Source organism: Rutilus rutilus (assembly GCF_951802725.1).
Source record: "Rutilus rutilus genome assembly, chromosome: 19".
Taxonomy (NCBI): domain Eukaryota; kingdom Metazoa; phylum Chordata; class Actinopteri; order Cypriniformes; family Leuciscidae; genus Rutilus; species Rutilus rutilus.
In genome coordinates this window covers 34,968,641-34,989,882 of record NC_140232.1, presented here as the reverse complement: position 1 = coordinate 34,989,882, position 21,242 = coordinate 34,968,641, and the positions used below count along the sequence as shown (strand labels likewise).

At 37.2% G+C, this 21,242-nt stretch overlaps 1 protein-coding gene across 5 annotated transcripts; it reads right to left on the bottom strand.

Moving 5' to 3' along the window:
• Window positions 1-681: 681 nt before the first annotated feature.
• Window positions 682-19,610, bottom strand: cdc14b (cell division cycle 14B). Of its 5 annotated transcripts, none has more exons than XM_084388631.1 (16): window positions 19,293-19,610; window positions 17,852-17,942; window positions 16,845-16,920; window positions 16,620-16,712; window positions 16,380-16,456; window positions 16,112-16,178; window positions 15,981-16,043; window positions 15,580-15,667; window positions 14,379-14,609; window positions 13,153-13,291; window positions 12,119-12,287; window positions 11,168-11,271; window positions 4,619-4,666; window positions 3,811-3,864; window positions 3,528-3,711; window positions 813-1,333 (listed from the first exon to the last, which is right to left on the bottom strand). In XM_084388631.1, exons 1-16 carry the CDS (start codon window positions 19,393-19,395, stop codon window positions 1,331-1,333), a joined length of 1,590 nt encoding a protein of 529 aa, XP_084244757.1. In that variant the 5' UTR covers window positions 19,396-19,610; the 3' UTR covers window positions 813-1,330. The 5 variants fall into 5 exon arrangements, with proteins under 5 accessions (XP_084244760.1, XP_084244757.1, XP_084244759.1 ...); XM_084388633.1 differs by lacking the exon at window positions 3,528-3,711 and adding an exon at window positions 1,481-1,546; XM_084388632.1 differs by lacking the exon at window positions 19,293-19,610 and adding an exon at window positions 18,175-18,521.
• Window positions 19,611-21,242: the final 1,632 nt, after the last annotated feature.

Sequence of the window (21,242 nt, the reverse complement as noted above, 5' to 3'; positions counted from 1 at the left end):
CTCGAGTCAGAACAGTTTGAAGGTCTAGTCTGAGTTTAGTGGTTGTAGCTTGAACAGTTTAGGAGGAGATGCGTGGAGAAATTTGTCATGTCTCTTAATAATCTTAAGTACAATATCAGTAAATTGGCTTTTCCAAGCCACCTTAATAACCCCTTTTCTCTATAACGCCTTTAACTGTACATCTCAAAGCGCTTTACAGAAACAAACAAAACAACAAAAATACACCATATAAAATAATCCACAATATAAAATTAAAGCAAGAAAATACACCATATAAAATAATGCACAATGAAAAACGTATACAAATATTAAATTAAAAGCTACCATAAAAATGATTTTTAAGGTAAGATCTAAAAATGCTAAGAGATTTTGCTTGCCTAATCTCAATCGGTAAAGAATTCCATAGTTTTAATTTACGGAAGATTCTTTATTTAGGGATTAAATGATGAAGCGGTCAAATGTTTGTGTTTTTTGTTTGTTTTTTGCATAATAATTGCAATTATTGTTGTTTTCGGCAGATATGCATGCTTAAATTCTCTGTAAAGTTGTTATATTTCATCTGATTTAGCTTTTCAAACTATAGCATAAACAAGTATACCAAGTCTTGAATTTCAACGGCTTTCACTTTTGTTCTTTAAGGACTTTATATATTATATTTCATTTGTAGTCAATTAAATATGCCAGAGCTGATCAAGCATAACTAGAAGAGTTATATTTACTATAGAAATTGTGTACAAAAGCAAATCTCATTAAACCCTTATTATAAATCAATACAGTAAGAAATATAATGACGTTCAATCATTAACCACAATGCAACTGCAGAAAGGATTTATTGAAAGGGATATGACTCAAATCCTTTCCTATCATATATATATATACATACACATGTGAAATTATCATGATTTAAACTTGGTCATCAAAATAAAAGATATGCATTATTTACAGTAAAAAAAAACAAAATCTATCAAATTTAAGCTTATATACAGCTTTCAGTCATGATTCACATTCGATCATTTACAGTTAATAAAGTACTAGATACAGTATTAAAAACAATATTAGTAATGCATAATAACAAAGGCAGCTTCTGACACGGGATATTTACAACGGGATAAAAAGTCGAACTTCACAGATGCTTAAAGCTTTCTCTGATTAAAAAACAAACACGAAAAAAAATCCGGTTTATAAAATAAAAATGCAGATTTCTCAATGAACACAGATTCCTTGTTGAACACTGTTGATAGTAGATCACGTAGACGAGCCCAGAACACCATACAGAAGGAAGAAGTCGATGTTTCAGCGGAGGAGAGGAGCTCGAGCTTTGGAGATGGAGTTACTGTGAAGACAAGAGATGCTTTAAAGACCAAACCAACGTGTGCAACGTGTCAAGAACACAACATGCACATGCTTTAAATGCTGAGGACGCTCCATTATTAGAAAGCAGAAGGAAGCTAGAGAAGAAGAAACGAAGGAAGTCTGATACCATGGTCTCTGAAAGCGCACCGATGGCATTGCGTGAAGCACTTTCCTTCTTCTGGACAGAGATGGTCTATCACAGGCACGGGTGCAAAGGCAGCGAAAAGATAAAAACCCATTACAACTAAATCTCTGATCCTGTTAATGTTAATGTTTCAGAGGCCCGTTCACAGCTGGTGTTTTAACACGTCTCTCATGCTCACGCGTTTGGAGTGATTTAGATTCATGCTCACCAAGGCTGCTTTTATTTGATCAAAAATACTGTAAAAACAGTGAAATATTATTATAATGTAAATCATCTGTTTTCTATGTGAATATACAGTAAAGTGTAATTTATATCCTGTGATCAAAGCTGAATTTTCAGCATCATTACTCCAGTCTTCAGTGTCACATGATCCTTCACAAATCACTCTAATATGAGGATTTGATGCTCAAGAAACATTTATGATTAAATATAATCATTAGCAATGTTCATATTTTTGTGGCAGTTTGGGGTCAGTAAAAAAATAAAATAAAATAAAAACCTTTTATTCATCAAGGACGCATTAAATTGAACAAAAGTGACAGTAAAGACATACAAAATAGTATTTTTTGAATAAACGCTGTTCTTTTGAACTTTCTATTCAAAGAATCCTGAAAAATACAATGTATCAGTTTTCAGTAAAAAAAAAAAAAATAAATAAATAAATAAATAAAAATAATCTGGAAGCTAAAAATTAGGAAAACTATTTTGACATTTTTTAATATTGTATTTTATTTCAGTTAATGTTTATTTATTTCAAACAAATGAAAGTATTTGTTATAGTTTTAGTTTAGTTTAGTAAAAAAAAAAAAAAAAAAAAAAAAAAAAAAAATTTGGGGTCCGAATTTTTTTTAGAGACATTAATACTTTTTATTTAGAAAGGACACACTAAATTTATCAAAGTTGCATTAAAGACATTTATAATGTTATGATTTCTATTTCAAAATAGTTATCAACACTGATAATAATCATAAATGTGTCTTGAGCATCAAATCATCATATTAGAGTGATTTCTGAAGGATCATGTGACACTGAAGACTGGAGTAATGATGCTGAAAATTCAGCTTTGATCACAGGATATAAATTACACTTTACTATATATTCACATAGAGAACAGATGATTTACATTATAATAATATCTCACATTTTTACTGTATTTTAGATCAAATAAATGCAGCCTTGGTGAGCATAAATTCCAAACATCTAAAACCTAGAGCTTTAAACTTTGCATTTGCGTGCAGCTTTAAAAGCCCAAATATATTGACAGATAAACCTGATGAGAGCCGAAGCATCTGAGACGCAGGATCAACCAGGAGTAAACGGGTCCGACTCATGATCACTGACACTGATACTGGAGAAGTCACTCAGACCCAGTCATGACCCAGTCTAAACTAGTGCTGGGCAACGACTAATCACATCCACAATAAAACTTTGTGTTTACATAATATATGTGTCCCTGGATCACGTCATCAGTCTCGAGTCGCACGGGGACATCTGTGGCAATAGCCAACTATACATGTATGGGTCAAAATAATCCATTTTTCTTTTATGCCAAAAATCATTAGGATATTCAGTAAAGATCATGTTCCATGAAGATATTTAGTAAATTTCCTACTGTAAATATATAAAACATGTATGTTTGTGAGTGAATGCTGCACAATCGCCAACATAAATGAACAACTTTAAAGGAGATTTTCTCAATGTTTCCATTTTTCTGCATTTCTATATATAAATATTTTATATATTAATAACAAATTTTTCTTAAATATATACATGCATGTGTGTGTATTTATATATACAAAATAATTATACACAGCACATACACATATATTTTGTAAACACAAACTTTTATTTTGGATGTGACTAACAGTTGCCCAGCACTGAATCACGATCGAGTCGTCAATGATTAGCATGATAGCGTGCAAGCGAAGACGAGAGACGCTCAGCCCGTCAGAGTCATGCAGGAAAGATGGAGACGTGACGGAGATGAGAGCGTTCACGAGCCCCGATCACACGGGCTTCTGGGACTTACTGAGCTCAGGGAACTTATGGCAGAGTAAGTCCTCTGGTGCGGCTTTAAGTGCTTTAAGCTCGACTGCTTGATGAAACTATTGTTGGCCATAGAGCCAGCGCTAACGTCAGAGAACACGCCGTCCGTTTCACAGGCCATTACGTGCAAGCTGCCTAAAGACTGAGCGAGCCTTGAATGTAAAGGGCTGTGAAAGGAAAACGTCAACCATCACACTAGAGCTTTGCTCAAGTTGCTTTAGTGATTTTAATGCAAAACGGCGTAAAAACCTCATTGAATCACTCACCCGCTGGCCCTGTTGGACCCGAGCGACGCCCGCGTCCTTTTCCTTTTATCTGAGCTGCATGAGGGACATTTACACATTATAGCAAAGTTGATCATTTAAATAAAACACTTTTTTTTCAGTAATCGAATACCAATGCTCTAAATAATTCAATATTAAAAATAAAAACAAATCAAAATAAAATACTTGCTTAAAAAAAATAATTAAAAAATAAAAAAGTCTATTTTTTGTCAGTAATCGAATACCGATAATCTAAATAATTAAATATTACAAATTTTAATTAATATATAAAAAATAAATAATAATAATAAAAACATTAAAAAAAAAATTAGTCAGTAATCGAACAACAAAGCTATAAATTAAACTTTTTTTTTTAAATTGAAATAATTTTAAAATAAAAACAAATCAAAATAAAATACTTGCTAAAAAAAAAAACAATTTTTTTGTCAGTAATCGAATTCCAATAAATCGAAATAATTAAATATAAAAAAATTGTAATTAATATTTTAAAAATAAAAACAAATCAAAATAAAATAAAATATTTAAAAAAGCTAAATATTTTATTTGTTTAGCTACATAACATGACAATGTGAATATGTTGATTATTTTATTATTATTGCTATATTAACTTACATTTTCAGAGGTTCGACTGACAAAATCCTTTTACAACCTCGCATACGTAATTGTAAAATAACTGTTAAAAAGGAATATGATTATGTTGAATACCCTATGTTAAAGAGATCTGGCAAACGTAATATTCTCTGTTATAATTACAGAGTACAGTTGTACTCAAATAAATAAGACAAGTTACCTTAATGACTTTGATGCTGATTTGGTGTGAATTGTATTTTCTTCCAACCTGCAAGTAAAGACAAAAACAACATTTCATAAATATTTTAAAGCATTCTCTACAGCCGCCGCTGAATCATACAACGTGCATTTGTACGGTCAATCAGCAAACTTAATTATTGAGAGCAAAAAAAACATAATTTTGGCCATTCACGCATTCCATAACGAACCATTTTCAGCAGCATCTCATAACACTGATCGCTTCTGAAATATGAATCAGAAATAACTGTGCGATCAGCTTCATTGATTATATAGACGATTACACTTCAATATGCATTACATTTCACTGCTATTTGATATTGTTTTTATCATTATGGTTTTGTTGGTGGAATTAAAGAGCTTTTGTGAAATGTATAGGAATAAAGCAAATTGATTTTGGCGTCGTTTTAATATAAAACATGGTCCATTTCAGTCTATATGTGGATAAATTCCCACAAAACATTGTTTCAAAGCAGCTTTATGGGATATTAGCTCGTTCGAGGCTTTAAAGACATTTATATAAAGAGGGAGAGACACAAAACACACATGTACATCCGTACAAAAAGCTATCCAGTTGCAGAAAGTATGTTATACGTCATGTTTCCGAATTAATTGTTGAATTGTACTGTGTTGTAAAGTAAGGCCAGATTAAAGGATCAACATGCAGAATTAATGTTGAAACTCCAGAGTGGAAAAACACAAGGATCAATGCATTACATTTATGACATATTCTCAGTTCCCACATGATGTTTACGCTGATCAAACTCAACACACCAGACTGAGGCTTTAGATGAACCTCATGAATCTGATTCCAGAAGAGCATTATAAAATAATAATAATAATAATAATAATAATCCTCCTCCAGTGAAGTTGAAGGAATGTTCCAGGTTTTAAGCTCTTTTGACAGCAGAATGTGTGTCATAATGTGCGTTACCACAGAAAATACATGACTTGTTAAAAATATAAAATTTTTAGCAAGACAAAATTTAAATAAAATTTTTTGAAAAAAGTACAGCCACAAAAGTCACTTACTAACCTGGTTATGTAAAAAAATTTTTACTTGAAATAAAATACAATTGTGTCAATTTCAATTATGTCATAAATTTTGACTTAGTAAGTCATAATTTCGAGTTTTATATCATAATCATGACCTAACGGCATTTTTTGTTGGCATTGCAAATTCTTTACTGGAATTCTGATTCTATTTTATTTAAAGTCCCCCTGTGGTGTAAATCCAGCTGTATATGTTGTTTATATGTCTATGTGGTGTTTTTAATATGCTTTAAAGGGATAGTTCACCAAGCAGTTAACTGGAACCATTGACTTCCATACTAGAAAAACAAAAACAAAAAAAAACTATGGAAGTCAATGGTTCCAGTTAACTGTCTGGTTACTGACATTCTTCAAAATATCTTCCTTTGTGTTCAGCAGAAGAAAGAAATTCATAGAGGTTTAGAACAACTTGAGGGTGAGTAAAGGATGACAGAATTTTCATTTTAAAGTGAACTATCCCTTTAAGACAAAGCATGTGTAAGTTCATAAGTCGACACCATTGCTGAGTATTTCCTCCTTAAAACTGCAGTGAACCAAAGACAGTCTCAAACACACACTTTGAAATCGCTGGTGTTTCTGACGTCACAAACTACCTTAACCAATCAGATCAACGTGTGATCGTCAACCAGTGCATCTCTGAGCTGAGTGAGTGAGTGGAGGCGGGGCTCATTTGCATATTCATAGAACAGCGCATACTAAATGAGGCAAGGGTGTCGAGTTACATTCAAGATATTTTAAGCCATTATCAAGGAAAAAAAAAAGGTTAAATATGCATTTTAAGAGATACAATTATTGACTACAGGGGGACTTAAAAAAAAAAGAAGAAGTTTTTGGTTATATTCAACATTAAGCCACAAATGCTGAAAATAGAGCTTATCGTTCGTAAATTCAAACCGAAATGTTCCTAAAGGAATAAAACAATCTGGCGCCACAGTTTTCAGGACGCCTGTGATGTTTGTAAAGGACGATCCGTCGAGACACTTACAGCGTTCCAGTCCAGAGAAGGGCTAAGAGAGTGACGGGAGAAATCATTTACAATCCCACCCCGTCTATACAGTAATGGATGGAAGGGAAGCCAAACAACATCCAGCAGAAGACAACGCTACAGAGAGCAGAGAGCAGCAAAGCTAGCGGCCATCTGAACACAGGGGCGAAACTCAGAACACAACACAAGACAAGGAAGGAAGACAGAAGCCTTTTCCCATCGCTGCACACTGGACGGATCCGCCAAACCACATCCACTCGTTACAACATGAACCGTGTGCTTTAAAGTGCCCTTATTATGCTATTAAAGCTTCTAATGTTGTTTTAAAGGTCTTCTGTAACAGATTTACATGCATCTAAAGTAAAAAAAACACTAGTTTCCTCATAATCTCCACGGCAGCATCAGCTCTTTTCTCTCAGTGTCTGAAATGCTTCCATCGAAGATTCAGTCTCTCTAAGCTCCGCCTCTCTGAGAGCCGCTCTGCTGTGATTGGTCAGAAACCAAACGCTCATTATCATATCTGAATCTCAGCTCTTGATCACAGTGATACGAACAGTAACGATGGCGTGGGTTTTACCGTATCAATCTCAGAAAACAGCGTCTTCTCCACATGAACCAAACTCTCCCAGATTCAGATAAACTACAGTGTTTGAGGGCGGAGCTAAGAGACGCCACCGTTCAGCCAATCAAGACCAGGGCTGGGCATTCTGCAAATTAGTTACATTGTTACACTGTAACAGGAAGTGAGACTGGAATTACTGACAGCTGTTCAGAATCGACCTTCTTTTGGGAGATAATAACTTCATTTCTATGTGAAATTTCTACATTTTCTATGTGATATATAATAATTTTGATCTTCGCAGACCTTTTCCCATTCACAAACAGCTGCTATATTACACACTACATGAAAGATAATATCCCAAAAAGCATAATAGGGGCACTTTAAACCAGGATTTTTGATCATGGATCAGGATAAAACGGAGTAAATGCTCTTTATAGACACTTAAATATTACAAAACTTAAGCCTACAAACAAAATTTAGATGGAAATTGGTTTCCAATTGTAAATCGAATTCAATCTGTGGTGTCTGAGATCAGATCCAGTTTACAGTGCAATTGAAAAAGACGATCAAAGCAAACCGGCCACAGTGTGTCACAACAACACAACGCAGTTACACACACATGTCATGCATACACACATCATCAAACATCATCATGCAAAGCCAAGACTTGGTTAGAACATCAAAAAAGCACTGAACATGTTATAAGAAAAGGTCAGAGCAGTTGTGAAGCTGGACGGCCTGATGCATGGCAGACTTTCTTTTTTGTGTGACCCCGTTTACACTTTTAGACCCAAACTGAGGTTTAGTTTAAAAAAAACACAAATAAATAAGTTAAAGCTGCAAGCAGCATTTATCGGGGTTCAAGCATTTAAGACATTAAGTTTTATTTAGCAAGCTTTTAACCACTGAAATAATAGATGGAAAAGTCAATTTACAGCCAATACAGGCAATTTGTGTTTTTCAAAGCTTTTTGACAGTTATAGCGCCACCTATGGTCCAATCTCCATACAATTTTGCTTGCTTGTTTAGAATGTTATGTCACATATGCCCACCAATTTGTGTGAAGTTCTGAGTTTTACTTTAGGATTTATAGGCTTTTGAGTGTATTTTGCCACGCCCCTTTTCTAAATGACCCTATTACAGCCAGCCAAATGCAAAAGTACTTTTTTTTTTTTTTGATAATTATTGATCTAAAGAGTCCAGAGAATTGTCCTAGACTGGTTTGGTTCTGATCGGGCGAAAAACCAGGGACTAGTTCGCAAAAGTAGGTTTTGGACAAAATTCGACCCAGGGATCACAGTGGTGTAAGACTAGGACAAACGGTCTAAGAGTTATGAGCGACTTTTTGTGCTGTAGCGCCACCTATGGGCCAATCGGGGTCATACTCTGATAGGTTCTCCCCAAATTGAGGCCTACCATCTGGCCAGGTTTCAAGTCTCTAGGCCGTACGGTTTGGCCTGCACGATCAGTTTTACAAATCCTTACGATTAGAATAAGGTTTCAGCATTTCATGCTTGAACCCCTAAAAACGTTCTCAGTGAACGTGGAAGCAAAAAGGCACTGAATGAAATGAGGACCTGCGTCAGCCACATGTTCGTTATGATGGGCGATGATGTCACAGACTCACCTGAACGTCATTCTGCTACCGTTTCAACGACACACAACAGTCGGGCCACAGCGAGCCCAGAAAACTGCAACACTTTACTACCATTCGCCTGCTGTGTGATAAAAGGCTTTTGGGGTCTTTCTCGTCTCGCCAGCACAATCATTAACAGGAAGACTGAGGTTTTAAACTCTAACACCGTGTCCTAACTACACACGCCGCGCGATAAAAGGTTATTTTCCATGTTAATCAGAGTGTGTGTCCTGACCAGCCGCGACACGCGACGATTCTGTTTTAGAAACGGTTTCTGTTTTTCTGTGACGTCGCGCTGGAACAACAAACACAAAGTGTGGCGATGATGATCTCAGGTGCTGTTTATGTGCTTTAGTTAATGTTAAAAGCGTGTCATGTGACTCTGAATATCATTTAGTGCTCCAGCTTTGTAGCTGTAAAAGCAACAAGGGATAATTCACCTCAGATCTTGAAATTAAACAAATGGAAACAAGAACGTTCAAACTGTGAACAAACAAGTGTATTCTTTGACAAAGATTGTTTTAGTAACTCAGCCAATGCATATTAATAATGTTTAAATGGTGTAATATTAGAGAATTTGATTATGTAGCTGCTTATCCATGTTCTTGCGAGTGCCGTCGAGATTACTCTCTGGCACCGTGAGACTCCGCCCACATGCTGTTCTGATTGGCTGACTCCGCCCACACACTGTTCTGATTGACTGACTCCACCCACACGCTGTTCTGATTGGCTGACTCCACCCACACACTGTTCTGATTGGCTGACTCCGCCCACACACTGTTCTGATTGCACTGTTGATTGGCTGACTCCGCCCACACACTGTTCAGATTGGCTGACTCCGCCCACACACTGTTCTGATTGGCTGACTCCGCCCACACAATGTTCTGATAGGCTGACTCCGCCCAAACACTGTTCTGATTGGCTGACTCCGCTCACATGCTGTTCTGATTGGCTGACTCCACCCACACACTGTTCTGATTGGCTGTGGGTTTTGATTGTTTTTGACGCATCTCGCAGTCACGCGCGTCTAGTGTGGACACAAATTATTTGTCGCTGGAACCGTACCGCGTCGCGTCTGGTTAGGACACGGTGTAAGACATGCAGTTAGTCTCTGAGTAAGTCATGCACACACACTTAAACATCCATCATTACCAGAAAACCACTATTTATGCAGATTATCCGGTGGGGGACTCGACTCGAGCGTCTAACGCGGTTCACGTCCACTGGCGCGTGGCTTTCTCAGGTTCATTTCCTAGTTCACGTTAATGGGGGATTCAGTGCTGTAAAGCTACTGGTCTCTAAATTATAAACATGATCAAAACGCACACAATCTCCTCCAGTCCTTCTGTCGTCTGATTGATAATCTATTATTATTTAATCAAGAACGTCTTCAAGTATAATTGTACAAACGTCCTCCTTCAGCTCGAGCTTCACGAGTCTTTCCTCTGTCAAATCTGACCTGGTTTTATCAAGTAAACGCAAGAATAACTTTCATATCGTTAGTAATATTTCAACTGGACTGAAGCAGCTTCGCTTTACTTGATTATCCTTTTTTTTATTTTTTAAATCACGAGTATTAAATATGATCATCAGGCTTTTGAGGAAGGGTTATTTGCTTGTCTCTGTATTGCATTGCATTATATTATATGTTTTGATTATAAAACTAAGCATTTAAATATAATCTTACTAAAACATTATTGGCAGATATTGATATTCATATGCATTTTATGTAAGTATCTGCTATGCTGTTATAAAGATCTCATTGATTTACATTATACGCATCAAAATTTCATATAAATATCAGCATCTGCAGCATATTTTTGCTCACTTTGAGCCTCTGAATAAAATGAAGCTGTTTTTCTTTCATATTCTCACTATATCAGATTATATGAGCCATAAAAGCCTGATGTATCTTAAGATACATTTAGATATTTAGATTCAATAAACTGTTCCATTTTAAAAAAAAAAAGAAAAGTTTTTTTGGACTATTTCAGGCTTTAAAGGGTTAAATTATTACACATCACCTTTAATTCAGATCTCAGATGCAGTTTGCATGCATTCATTGTATCCTTGTAGCAATAAAACAACCAAAGCTCACAAAAAGCCTGGGAATTTGAAATAAAAGTTGGTCTTTTCTGAAATCATAAGCATGATGACTTTATTAAGGCTTTATTCCTGAAGACTCGCAGGAATCGAGCGGATTGCTCCTGCGCCAGTGGACCCGCACCGTCAGCCTCGATGGACACGTGTGTGTGTGATGATGGACAGGAGAGGGGTGTAATGGAGAAGAACTTACGATAGTGAGCCCGTGGACGCCCTGGACTGCCTCTTACTCTTCAGAGCTCGGAGTTTATCGCCTTGCGTGAGACCGCCACACTCCTCTTCATCTTCCTCCGTGTGCTGAAGAAATGAACAACACATCTGATTAAAGCGGTGGTATAATGGCCTTTTCACAAGATGTAAAATAAGTCTCTGATGTCCCCAGAGTGTGTGTGTGAAGTTTTAGCTCAAAATACCCCACAGATATTTTTTATAGCATGTTAAAGTTGTCACTTTTTGAGGGTGAGCAAAAACGCGTCGTTTTTGTGTCTGTCCCTTTAAATGCAAATGAGCTGCTGCTCCCGGCACAGGGGGCGGCACTTCAAGAGCTTGTGTGTGTGTGTGTGTCTATGTTTGTATGTGTGTTAGCAGCTCCGATTACCTCACACAGACACACACTGAAAATTAAAAAACTTTCAGCCTTTTATGTTCAAACTGGATAAAGATGGAGAGACTCAAGAAGAAGTGACAACATGTAGAAGCAACAGGACATTTCTGAATGGTTAGTTGATGGATTTATGTAGATTATGTGTAGTTATCTTCTAGTCATTGATTAGCATATTCTGTCTTGATAATCTATAAATCGTGTTCAGGGGGCGGGGTTTATGTAAATTTTAGGGTTTGTGATGTCACTAACCCCTGAAGAAGCTCGTGTAGTCTCTACCAGCCGTTTGTTGTAGTCCTTAAAAAGCGATTTCTTTAAAAGTAAATATCTCCCTTTGCTTTGAACTTTGAGCGTCGTAACTTTGCAGATGTTGTTTATGCTCAGACAGCAACATTACACACTAACTACAGTTAGAAAAGTGATCAGATTATCTTTTGCTGGCTAATTGTGCACTTATTTGCCATTAAAGCAACAAAGTGGACCAAACTTTACGTTGTTGATCCAAACGCACACATTAACTGAGCTGTTAGTGTAGTTACTCACCGTTTCAGAGGCTGATTTCCTCTGTGAAATGTTCTTGTTGGTGCCATTGATGGAGATATCTTCTACTCCGGACAGGATTCCAGCCACTGCCGTTTTACTCGAGCCGTTTTCCTGCTCATTTACGTTCTGACGGTACAGCTCACCCTCTGCCCAGAGACTCGACTGCTTCCTGTTAGATTCAGACGCGTATACATTTGTATTAGGCCTAGGCTGGTATATACAGTACTGGTCAAATGTTTGGAATAATTCGATTTTTTTATGTGTCTGAAAGAGTCTCTTCTGCTCACCAAGGCTGCGTTTATTTGATCAAAAATACTGTAAAAACAGTGAAATATTATTATAATGTAAATCATCTGTTTTCTATGTGAATATACAGTAAAGTGAAATTTATTCCTGTGATCAAAGCTGAATTTTCAGCATCATTACTCCAGTGTTCAGTGTCACATGATCCTTCAGAAATCACTCTAATATGATTTGATGCTCAAGAAACATTTATGATTATTATCAGTGTTAACCATGATGCATTTTATTTCTCAGGATGTTTTGAGGAATATAAATTTCAAAAGAACAGCATTTTACTCTTTTGTAACATTATAAATGTATTTACTGTCACTTTTGATCAATTTAATGCGTCTTTGCTCAATAAAAGTATTATTTTTTTCTCTTTTTTTTTTACCTACCCAAACCGCCATAAAAATGTGACCTGTTTTCAACATGGATAATTATCATCAAGTTTCTTGATCATCAAATCATCATATTAGAGTGATTTGTGAAGGATCATGTGACACTGAAGACTGGAGTAATGATGCTGAAAATGCAGCTTTGATCACAGGAATAAATTACACTTTACTGTATATTCACATAGAAAACAGATGATTTACATTATAATAATATTTCACTGTTTTTACAGTATTTTTGATCAAACAAAAGCAGCCTTGGTGAGCAGAGCATTAATCTAAATGACGGTACTCCAAACTTTTGAACGGTACAATATCGACATTGCTGTGGATTAAAGCGTTTGCAGAATCACCCACTCTTCAACAAAGTTCTGTTGAGGTCCAATGACTGATCCGGGTCTGCAGATCCTGATCCATGCGATGGCTTCGGCTGCAGTCAGTCTGAAGTGCTTCATCATGTAACAGCCAATCAGAGTCCCTGTTCGGCCCAGACCCGCTGAAACACACAGTGTCTGTCAACATCTCTACTTCATGATATTAAATTATATGGGGAAAACCTTTTAAATATATGGAGCTACACTGTTATTGGTAGCTGAAAGCATATTAGCTGAAATATTTAATAAACAAACAAGTGAATAATTTTCACATGTACAAATTCTGATACCAACCAGACATGCAACACATGCAAATCAATAAACAACGCAGGAAAGATTCTGTGCAGGTCTTATCAGTGTAGGAACATTCTTCAGCATGTGACGTCTATCGCAAAGTCGTGATGTTGTTTTCGGGCTCTACTAGAATATAATTATTTTCCTCATATTCTCCATTGTTGCGGCACCTCTCGTCCCAGTCTGTCAGTAACGCTCTGTTTACTTCAGGGTTCGTACACACACTGTAAAATGAAATTCCACGACTTCTCAAGCACTACTTTTTTGGTTTTCAAGGACTACAATCAGAGATCTCACTTAGATAAAAATAAATAAATAAAGGTACAAATAAAGCGCAGCACATGCAATGGCTACGACATTCCTGCGTAATAACCATGGGTCCAGCAGGCGTAATGATATGATCAGCACCTGAAAATAGGCTAACTTCCGTCAACATAACCAACGTGACAACCTGCTTGCCGGCTGAAACTACTTAGTCCCGGTCACGTTGGAAGTTACCGAGCTGGGGACTATTTTCAGGCGCTGATCATATCATTACGCCTGCTGGACCCATGGTTATTACGCAGGAATGAGAGTATAGTTCCTAGCCATATCAGCCTAGAAAATCACAACTTTTCATTTTCCGTCGGTCTTAGTACACGATGTAACTACAGAAGAGTCAAGTTTTAAATAGGAAAAATATCGCAACTCTTTGGTCATTTTTTTGAGACAGATGCTAATGGTCCTGTCCGTTTCAATGATCTATGCTAAGCTATGCTAAAAGTGGTACCGCCAGACCCGGAGATCGGCTGAATGGATTCGGAAACGGTAAAACTCAACTGTGTAACTCTGGGGGAGGTGTAAAATGAGCCTATTTCCCAAAAAAAAGTGGAGTATCCCTTTAAGCGTGCATAAAACGAGCATTAAGTGCCGGACCTTTACAGTGGACGGCGATGGCTCCGTCAGCGCTCTCGCAGATGTTCAGGAACTTGCTGACGATGGCATCATTAGGCGTACTTCCATCCACAAAGAACAGGTCGTGGTGTTTGAAGCCCATGTCTGTGAAACGCTTGGCGTCGTACATTTTCTTGTTGAGCCGGATGATGTTGGTGATGTTGTGCTTCCTGAAGTACGGGAAATACGCCTCAGGGGCATGAAGAGGGTATCCTGACGGAAAACAGAACAAATGTATATAAATCTGTATATTTTACACAGATCAGACTACAGTTAGAGTTAAAGGATTATTACACTTCAGAATTAACATTTCCTGATTGTTTACTCTCCCCGACGTCATCCAAGATGTTCATGTCTTTCTTTCTTCAGTCGGAAAGAAATGAAGGTTTTTGAGGAAAACACTCCAGGATGTTCCTCCATATAGTGACTTCAATGGGGTCCAACGGGTCGAAGGTCCAGATGTGAGTTTCAGTGCAGCTTCAAAGTCTCGACACGATCCAGCCGAGGAATAAGAGTCTCATCTAGACAAACCAGCGGACATTGTAGAACAATAATAAACATTTATATACTTTTTAACCACAGATGCTCGTCTTGGACGTCCACAACTTCACGCATTACATAATCAGGTTGAAAGGTCACGCGTGTTCCGGTTCAGAAATGTAGAATAGAGCGAAAAACTCATCTCATTTTATTCTCCAACTTCAACTTCATCTGACATCTTTGTTTTACCTTTTATTTTTTTGTAAATAGTGTTTGACTCAGTCTTTGCACGTTTGCTTTGTAAACACTAGGTCTGTTCTTACACCTACGTCACGCTTGACCTTTCAACCTGATGACGTAATGTGTGTCGCATCACAGCGAGTGCAAGACGAGCATCTGTGGTTAAAAGTATATAAATGTTTTGTTCTAAAATGTCCGCTGGTTTGTCTAGATAAGACTTTGAAGCTGCACTGAAACTCACATCTGGACCTTCGACCCGTTGGACCCCATTGAAGACACTATATGGAGGAACATCCTGGAGTGTTTTTCTCAAAAACCATAATTTCTTTCCGACTGAAGAAAGAAAGACATGAACATCTTGGATGATGTGTGGGAGAGTAAACAATCAGGAAATTTTTATTCTGAAGTGAACTAATCCTATAAAGTATTGGTATAATGTGAGAACAAGCGAATCCATACACACCATTCTCAATTTTACTCTTGGGATGAGGACCGCTGAACGCCAGAAACTTCCCTGGAATGATCCAGTTAAAATCTCCATTTTCTGCCCGCTGGAAAGAATATTAAAGTCACCATGAAATCAAAATGAATTTTTTTTTTTTTTTGCACTGTAATCAGAATAAGATCCTCTTGCAGCATCTCTTCTCTTCTCTGATGATGTGGGCGGGGCAACCTGTCACTCACATGAGATCAGCCAATAGCAAACCACAACCATCCAATCAATTCACCACACACAAAATCAAGCCCCGCCCACATTTGTTCTTCTTCCAGAAGAGTTTCACTCGGATAAACGGCACTAGCGCAACTTCCCTTTAAAGACGCATTAAATCATAAGCGTGAGATTAACCTTTACTCGAAACTCACCTCATAATGCTCATATTCCTCCACATTAAACTGTGAGAAATCCAGCCAGCCGAGGTGCAGAGCCTGAAACACAAGCATGCGATCAGTAGGAATAGTGAACGAGTCTGATGAAGCTGCAGGATCTGGATTACCTTGTGAACGCCACGTAGACAGTCAAGAATATTCAGATTGTACATGCAAGTTCCAAAAGACGCATCTCTGTGAACGTAACGGAAAAAATTTAAGTCAGATATTTACAGAAAAATAGAAATAATCCAAAGGAAATGAGATTTACTATTACAACTGCTTTTTAAATAGGCCATCTCATTTCCACATGCAACTTGTTGTGCCATAAAACTTGACACCTCATAATAATATGCATTTTCTGGAATAATATTGGGGATAAATTTCAATTATTACCGAAAAGGAAGATACGATGCATTTTGAGAGACAAGAAGGCTGTACGCTTCTTCTGGTGTTTTCTGTAGATGCATTACCTATAAAAAGAAGAGGACAAACAATAGTGAGCCTTCAACATCTGGAAGCACTATAAGCACAGTTGAGTTTACATGTTATAAATATGTTTGAGCATTTCATCAGATTGGATTTCCCTAAAAGGCAAAATAAACAGTAAATATAAAGTTGGACTGGGAAACTCACAGCGTAAGAGCCGATCAAATACGCAGCATTGGCTTGTTTCTTTCTGTCCCCACAGGTATAAAACACAATTTTCTTCTTTGCATGAACACAAGACTGTTGGATTAGAAAAGCACACATTCAAAAGCAAATCTTTGGAATGATATTGCATGCTTACATGGAAAGATTGTGTTTAGTAGAACAGTGCAACGTTGCATTTTGTGTGCTAGTATAATGAAGCGTCATTACCTTCAGCTTCTTGTTGAGCTTGCAACAGAAGCGATAAAACATGGCCAGGTTGAGCGGGCCAAAGTCCGCATAGAAGCTGTTCAAATAGAACAATCAAAGAGGTCAATGATAAAGATCTGGTGCAATGCACTGGAAACTATAGAAACTACAGGCTTTTCTAATGGTGAGAAACAACTGTCTTGATTATGGGATAGTGTGAGTTTTTCTTTCCATTGTTGTAGTAAACAAAACAAGTTTACATGCATGAATAAAAACATACATACACATTTTTTTATTTTGTCAACTTGTGTATTAATGCATCTATATGCATGCATGCATGCATGACTATTTATGCATGCATATATATGTGCATAAATGCATCCATATTCCATATATACATGCATACATTTGTAAACTTATGTATGCATGCATGCATTTATTCACATATATATGCATGCATAAATACAGTCATGCATGCATGCATATAGATGCATTCATACATAAGTTTGCAAAAAAAAAAAAAAATGGCTCATTATACGATATAGTGAGAATATGGAGGAAAAAAGCAGCTTAATTTTATTCAGAGGCCCAAACTGAGCAAAAATATCTATTGCAGAAACTTTCATAAAATGCATATAAATATCTGTCAATAATATGACTTAGCAAGATTATATCTAAATGCTTAGTTTCATAATCAAAGCTCTGTACTTTTAAAACATATAATGCAATGCAATAAAATACAATGATGATTAAGAGATGAACAAATTTATTGAACAAATTCATGATTTAAAAAAAATAAAACCACGAGCTGAAGGTGGACGTTTTTACAATTAAACAAAGGCATTTTCTTGCTAGAAAAGCCTAAATTATCAATCAAACGACAGAAGGCATGAAGTAGATTGTGTGCAATGATTTTGATCATGTAAGAGGCCTCATCACTTATCAAATATGATAATGTAGCATTAAGTGTATTAGAATGTCCCTAATAATGAGCCATAGACTGTGTTTTACAAGTGAACCTCTCTTACTTCTCATAGGAGAGCTCTTCATCTATGCAGAAACAGTGTCTGTCAGGAGAGCTCTTCACCTTCTGATGAAGAAGAGCAAAATACAGCTGATCTGAAAAACACAAAGTGCACATGATGAAGGAAACCAAACTATTCTCTCACAACAGAAGCATTTCCACGCGGTCCATTAATGTAAACACATGATCTGATGAATCTATTGGTCCGAGAGATTTGAATCCGCGTCCCGGAAGTGAGTTAAAGACAAAACCCAGTGAATTCTCACAGACTGATCCGGACCACAAAACTAAAGGACATTTAAAACCAAAAAGAAATACTTGCATCACCTTTAATGACCTCGATGCAGTTTGACAGATCGCAGGTTTCTATGTAAACGTCGTTCCGGTGCATTTTTTTTTTAATCTTGGTTTAGTTTAATCTAATTCCAAACTACATTTACACATACAACCAAAAATAGTCAAATTTCCGTCGACACTTTATGAAGAAATCGAGTGTGTCATAGGAATTTATGCGGCAAGAAAGTAAAAATACTTAATGTTTACGCGTTGAACTTGAATTAAAAACTAAGAGAAACTAAAACAATACATCCGCTTTGACTGTATATAAACGTAAATATAACGTTACACAGCACTAGCGATCTTTCTCTCTTGCTCCTGAAGTCCGAGTAAAGTTCAATCAATGCCGTTTAAAGCTAAAGTTAAAAGCTTTTCCGGCACCTGATTGGTTCACAATCGCACCGCTGACACGTCAATCACAACTAGGCCCCTCCTCACAGAATTTAAACGGTAGAGCAGGGAATATTCGATGCGCCGATTGGTCAAAAGAAACTATTTTTAGGATTGTTCGTAGTGCGTTTCTTTGTTTTAAAACACATTTCCTCTCATTTTCATGACTGTAACGTAAACCAAAAACTGAAATTGTAAAGTAATTACGCACATTTGTTGTATAGTCCATAATTTATGCAGATTAAAAAAAACCTTTTCCGGTACCTGATTGGTTCACGGGCGTACCGCTGACGCGTCAATCACATTAGGCTCCTCCCTCCACAGAATTTAAACTAAAGAGCAGGGAGCATTCGACTCTGATTGGCACGCTGCCCAAGCCGTTGCTAGGAGAGAAGCGTCGATTGGCCAATAGGATTTAATCTTTTTTTCGCTTTGATTTACTATTTATTACACTCATTTTCAGTGATTTACAATCAGCGAACAGAACAAAGAAGATGATTCAGCCCTTGAACAGGCAAAATTAGAAGTTAATAGTGATGTTTTAATTACTCTCATATATAACCAGCGTTAATCTCCATATAAACAGCAGTTTAAGTCTGATGTTCGGTGCAAAAAAGCTCCAAATTAACCCCTGACAGGAATTATAGCACACTACTTTATGACCCCAATGTTGGTTCTACTTTATGAGATCATTATGGCAGCGTCTGTGGTTTGTTTACCTGTGATATGAACGTAAATATCGCTCTTGGACTCCGTCTGGCCGCTCAGAGAAGCGCAGAGTCTTTTCCTCGACTCGCTCCGTCGCTCGCTCTTGCGCTTCATACTTCTCTAGGCATGCAAAGATGGCGTTTCAGACGGGAATGTGCGATGAAAGTGCGTTATTGTGCATAGTCCAGCTTGTAACAGCTCCATGCGCTGCAGACCGAAGTATATTTGAGCCAGTTGTCCTGCGAGTGACGTATATGGAAGGCAAGTTTCTAAAAGCCTTCCGAGTGACGTCACTGCGCCACCATCCTGCTGCCCAACATCCGGGCACTGGCAGAACTTTAACCCGTCACGAAACACGACACAAACACTTGAGATTGGTTTTTAGGATTTTTTGTGTTGTGTTTTTATGATTTCATCTAATTCTCATAACTGTAGTGTAAAACAATTTGTAGTGTTTTATCCTAAAATTGTTAGAAAACCAAAGCCATGTGTCTAAACAAGTTGTGTTCCGAATCTAAAGTTGATATCGCAAACCTCGAAACGCTAAAAGGTAACGTAACGCTTTCGAGTTTTGCCTAATTTTTGATGATTACTAAAAAAAGTGATGGGGTGAAAAAAGCAATAAAAACCCTTACTGGGACACTGGCAGTTAACAGACTAAATTGTTAAGAATTTATGCATAATGGGAATATATTAGTCTATAACAGGGGCGTAGCCACGGGTGTGCCAGGGTGTGCCGGTGCCACCCACAGTGGCAGCTGGCACGCCTAAAAATGGATGCAGAATTATTTTTTAATAAAAGTCTCAATAAAAAACATTTTACTAAACTTGGGCTATTGTTGTTTATTTAGAATATATATTTTTTAAATCAACCCTTTCACGCGTAAGTTAAAAATATTTTAACTGATCCCTTGTTTCCATGGCGACGCGTCATGATTGTCACGTGACACACCGCAGCCACAATAACTAACAGATGCATCGCTATAATTCGTTTTATTTCTTTTTTCTTTTTTTATTAAAAATATTCACAAACTTGCTTACCATGTCAACTATCTGATATTCCGATTCTTCGTTTAAAAACCTTTATAAATTATCTTGATCTATAACGAGAAGAGCGCTGCAGTTCAGAGAGTCCTGTCAGCCGGATTTAACGTTACAGCACCTGAATTCCAAAGTTTCTCCCGAAATACATGAAAGTAAGTAGCTGTTGAACTGGAAGAAGAATAGAGTAAACTTTGGAGTTCCGCTATGTGTGTCTGATATATGAATAAAACATGTCTGCAAATTACATTTGAATAGATTGTTTTTGCTGCTTCCATACACATCAGTGTGTATTTTACAAACTACAAATGTAATGTTTTACTAGTACTTATGTGTATTTAAATGTCTGAAACATAAAATAAACAGTATGTGGTTGAAAATGAGTTGTGGTATATGACAAGCGCTGAGCGCGTCCGTCTCTGGCTCAAGGCCTCATTATACTTCTGCGTCGGACCTACGCCGGAGCCTCTACGCTGTAGGCAACGCGTTGGTTTTCATTTATTCTGCGTCGTTGTCTGCGTTGACGCGCAATTACACATGCAGAGGGAGCATGTGAAACCCGAGGGAGCGGTCCTAGCAGACAAAATCACAGCGTTACATGTTACATTTTTGGAGAGGTGCACGTCAGGGTACGCCGAAGGGTACACGCGCTACACACAGCCTACGACGTAGCTACGCCGTGAGTTCGACGCAGAAGTATAAATAGGCCTTCAGCGCCAGCCAACGCGCGAAAGCTGTTTGAATCTGGCAGGTCTGTGATGTCACTTAACATTCTAAATCATACTCTCAGGGCCACATAAATAAGAATCCAATATATGGTGTCATAATGCTCAAAATGTTAAATGTAATTTACAGTTTAAATTATTTTCGTAAAAAAAATATCTGCCGACATTCGGACTGCCAACCAATCAGCAAACAGC

What these genes read in the sequence shown, in the direction of transcription:
- cdc14b (XM_084388631.1), bottom strand. Translation starts at nt 19,395, where the DNA reads ATGAAGCGCAAGAGCGAGCGACGGAGCGAGTCGAGGAAAAGACTCTGC. An exon ending in TATTTACGTTCATATCACAG is followed by an intron (nt 17,943 to 19,292) that starts GTAAACAAACCA and finishes TGTGTTTTTCAG; the next exon opens with ATCAGCTGTATTTTGCTCTT. An exon ending in AGGAATATGAGCATTATGAG is followed by an intron (nt 15,668 to 15,980) that starts GTGAGTTTCGAG and finishes TATTCTTTCCAG; the next exon opens with CGGGCAGAAAATGGAGATTT.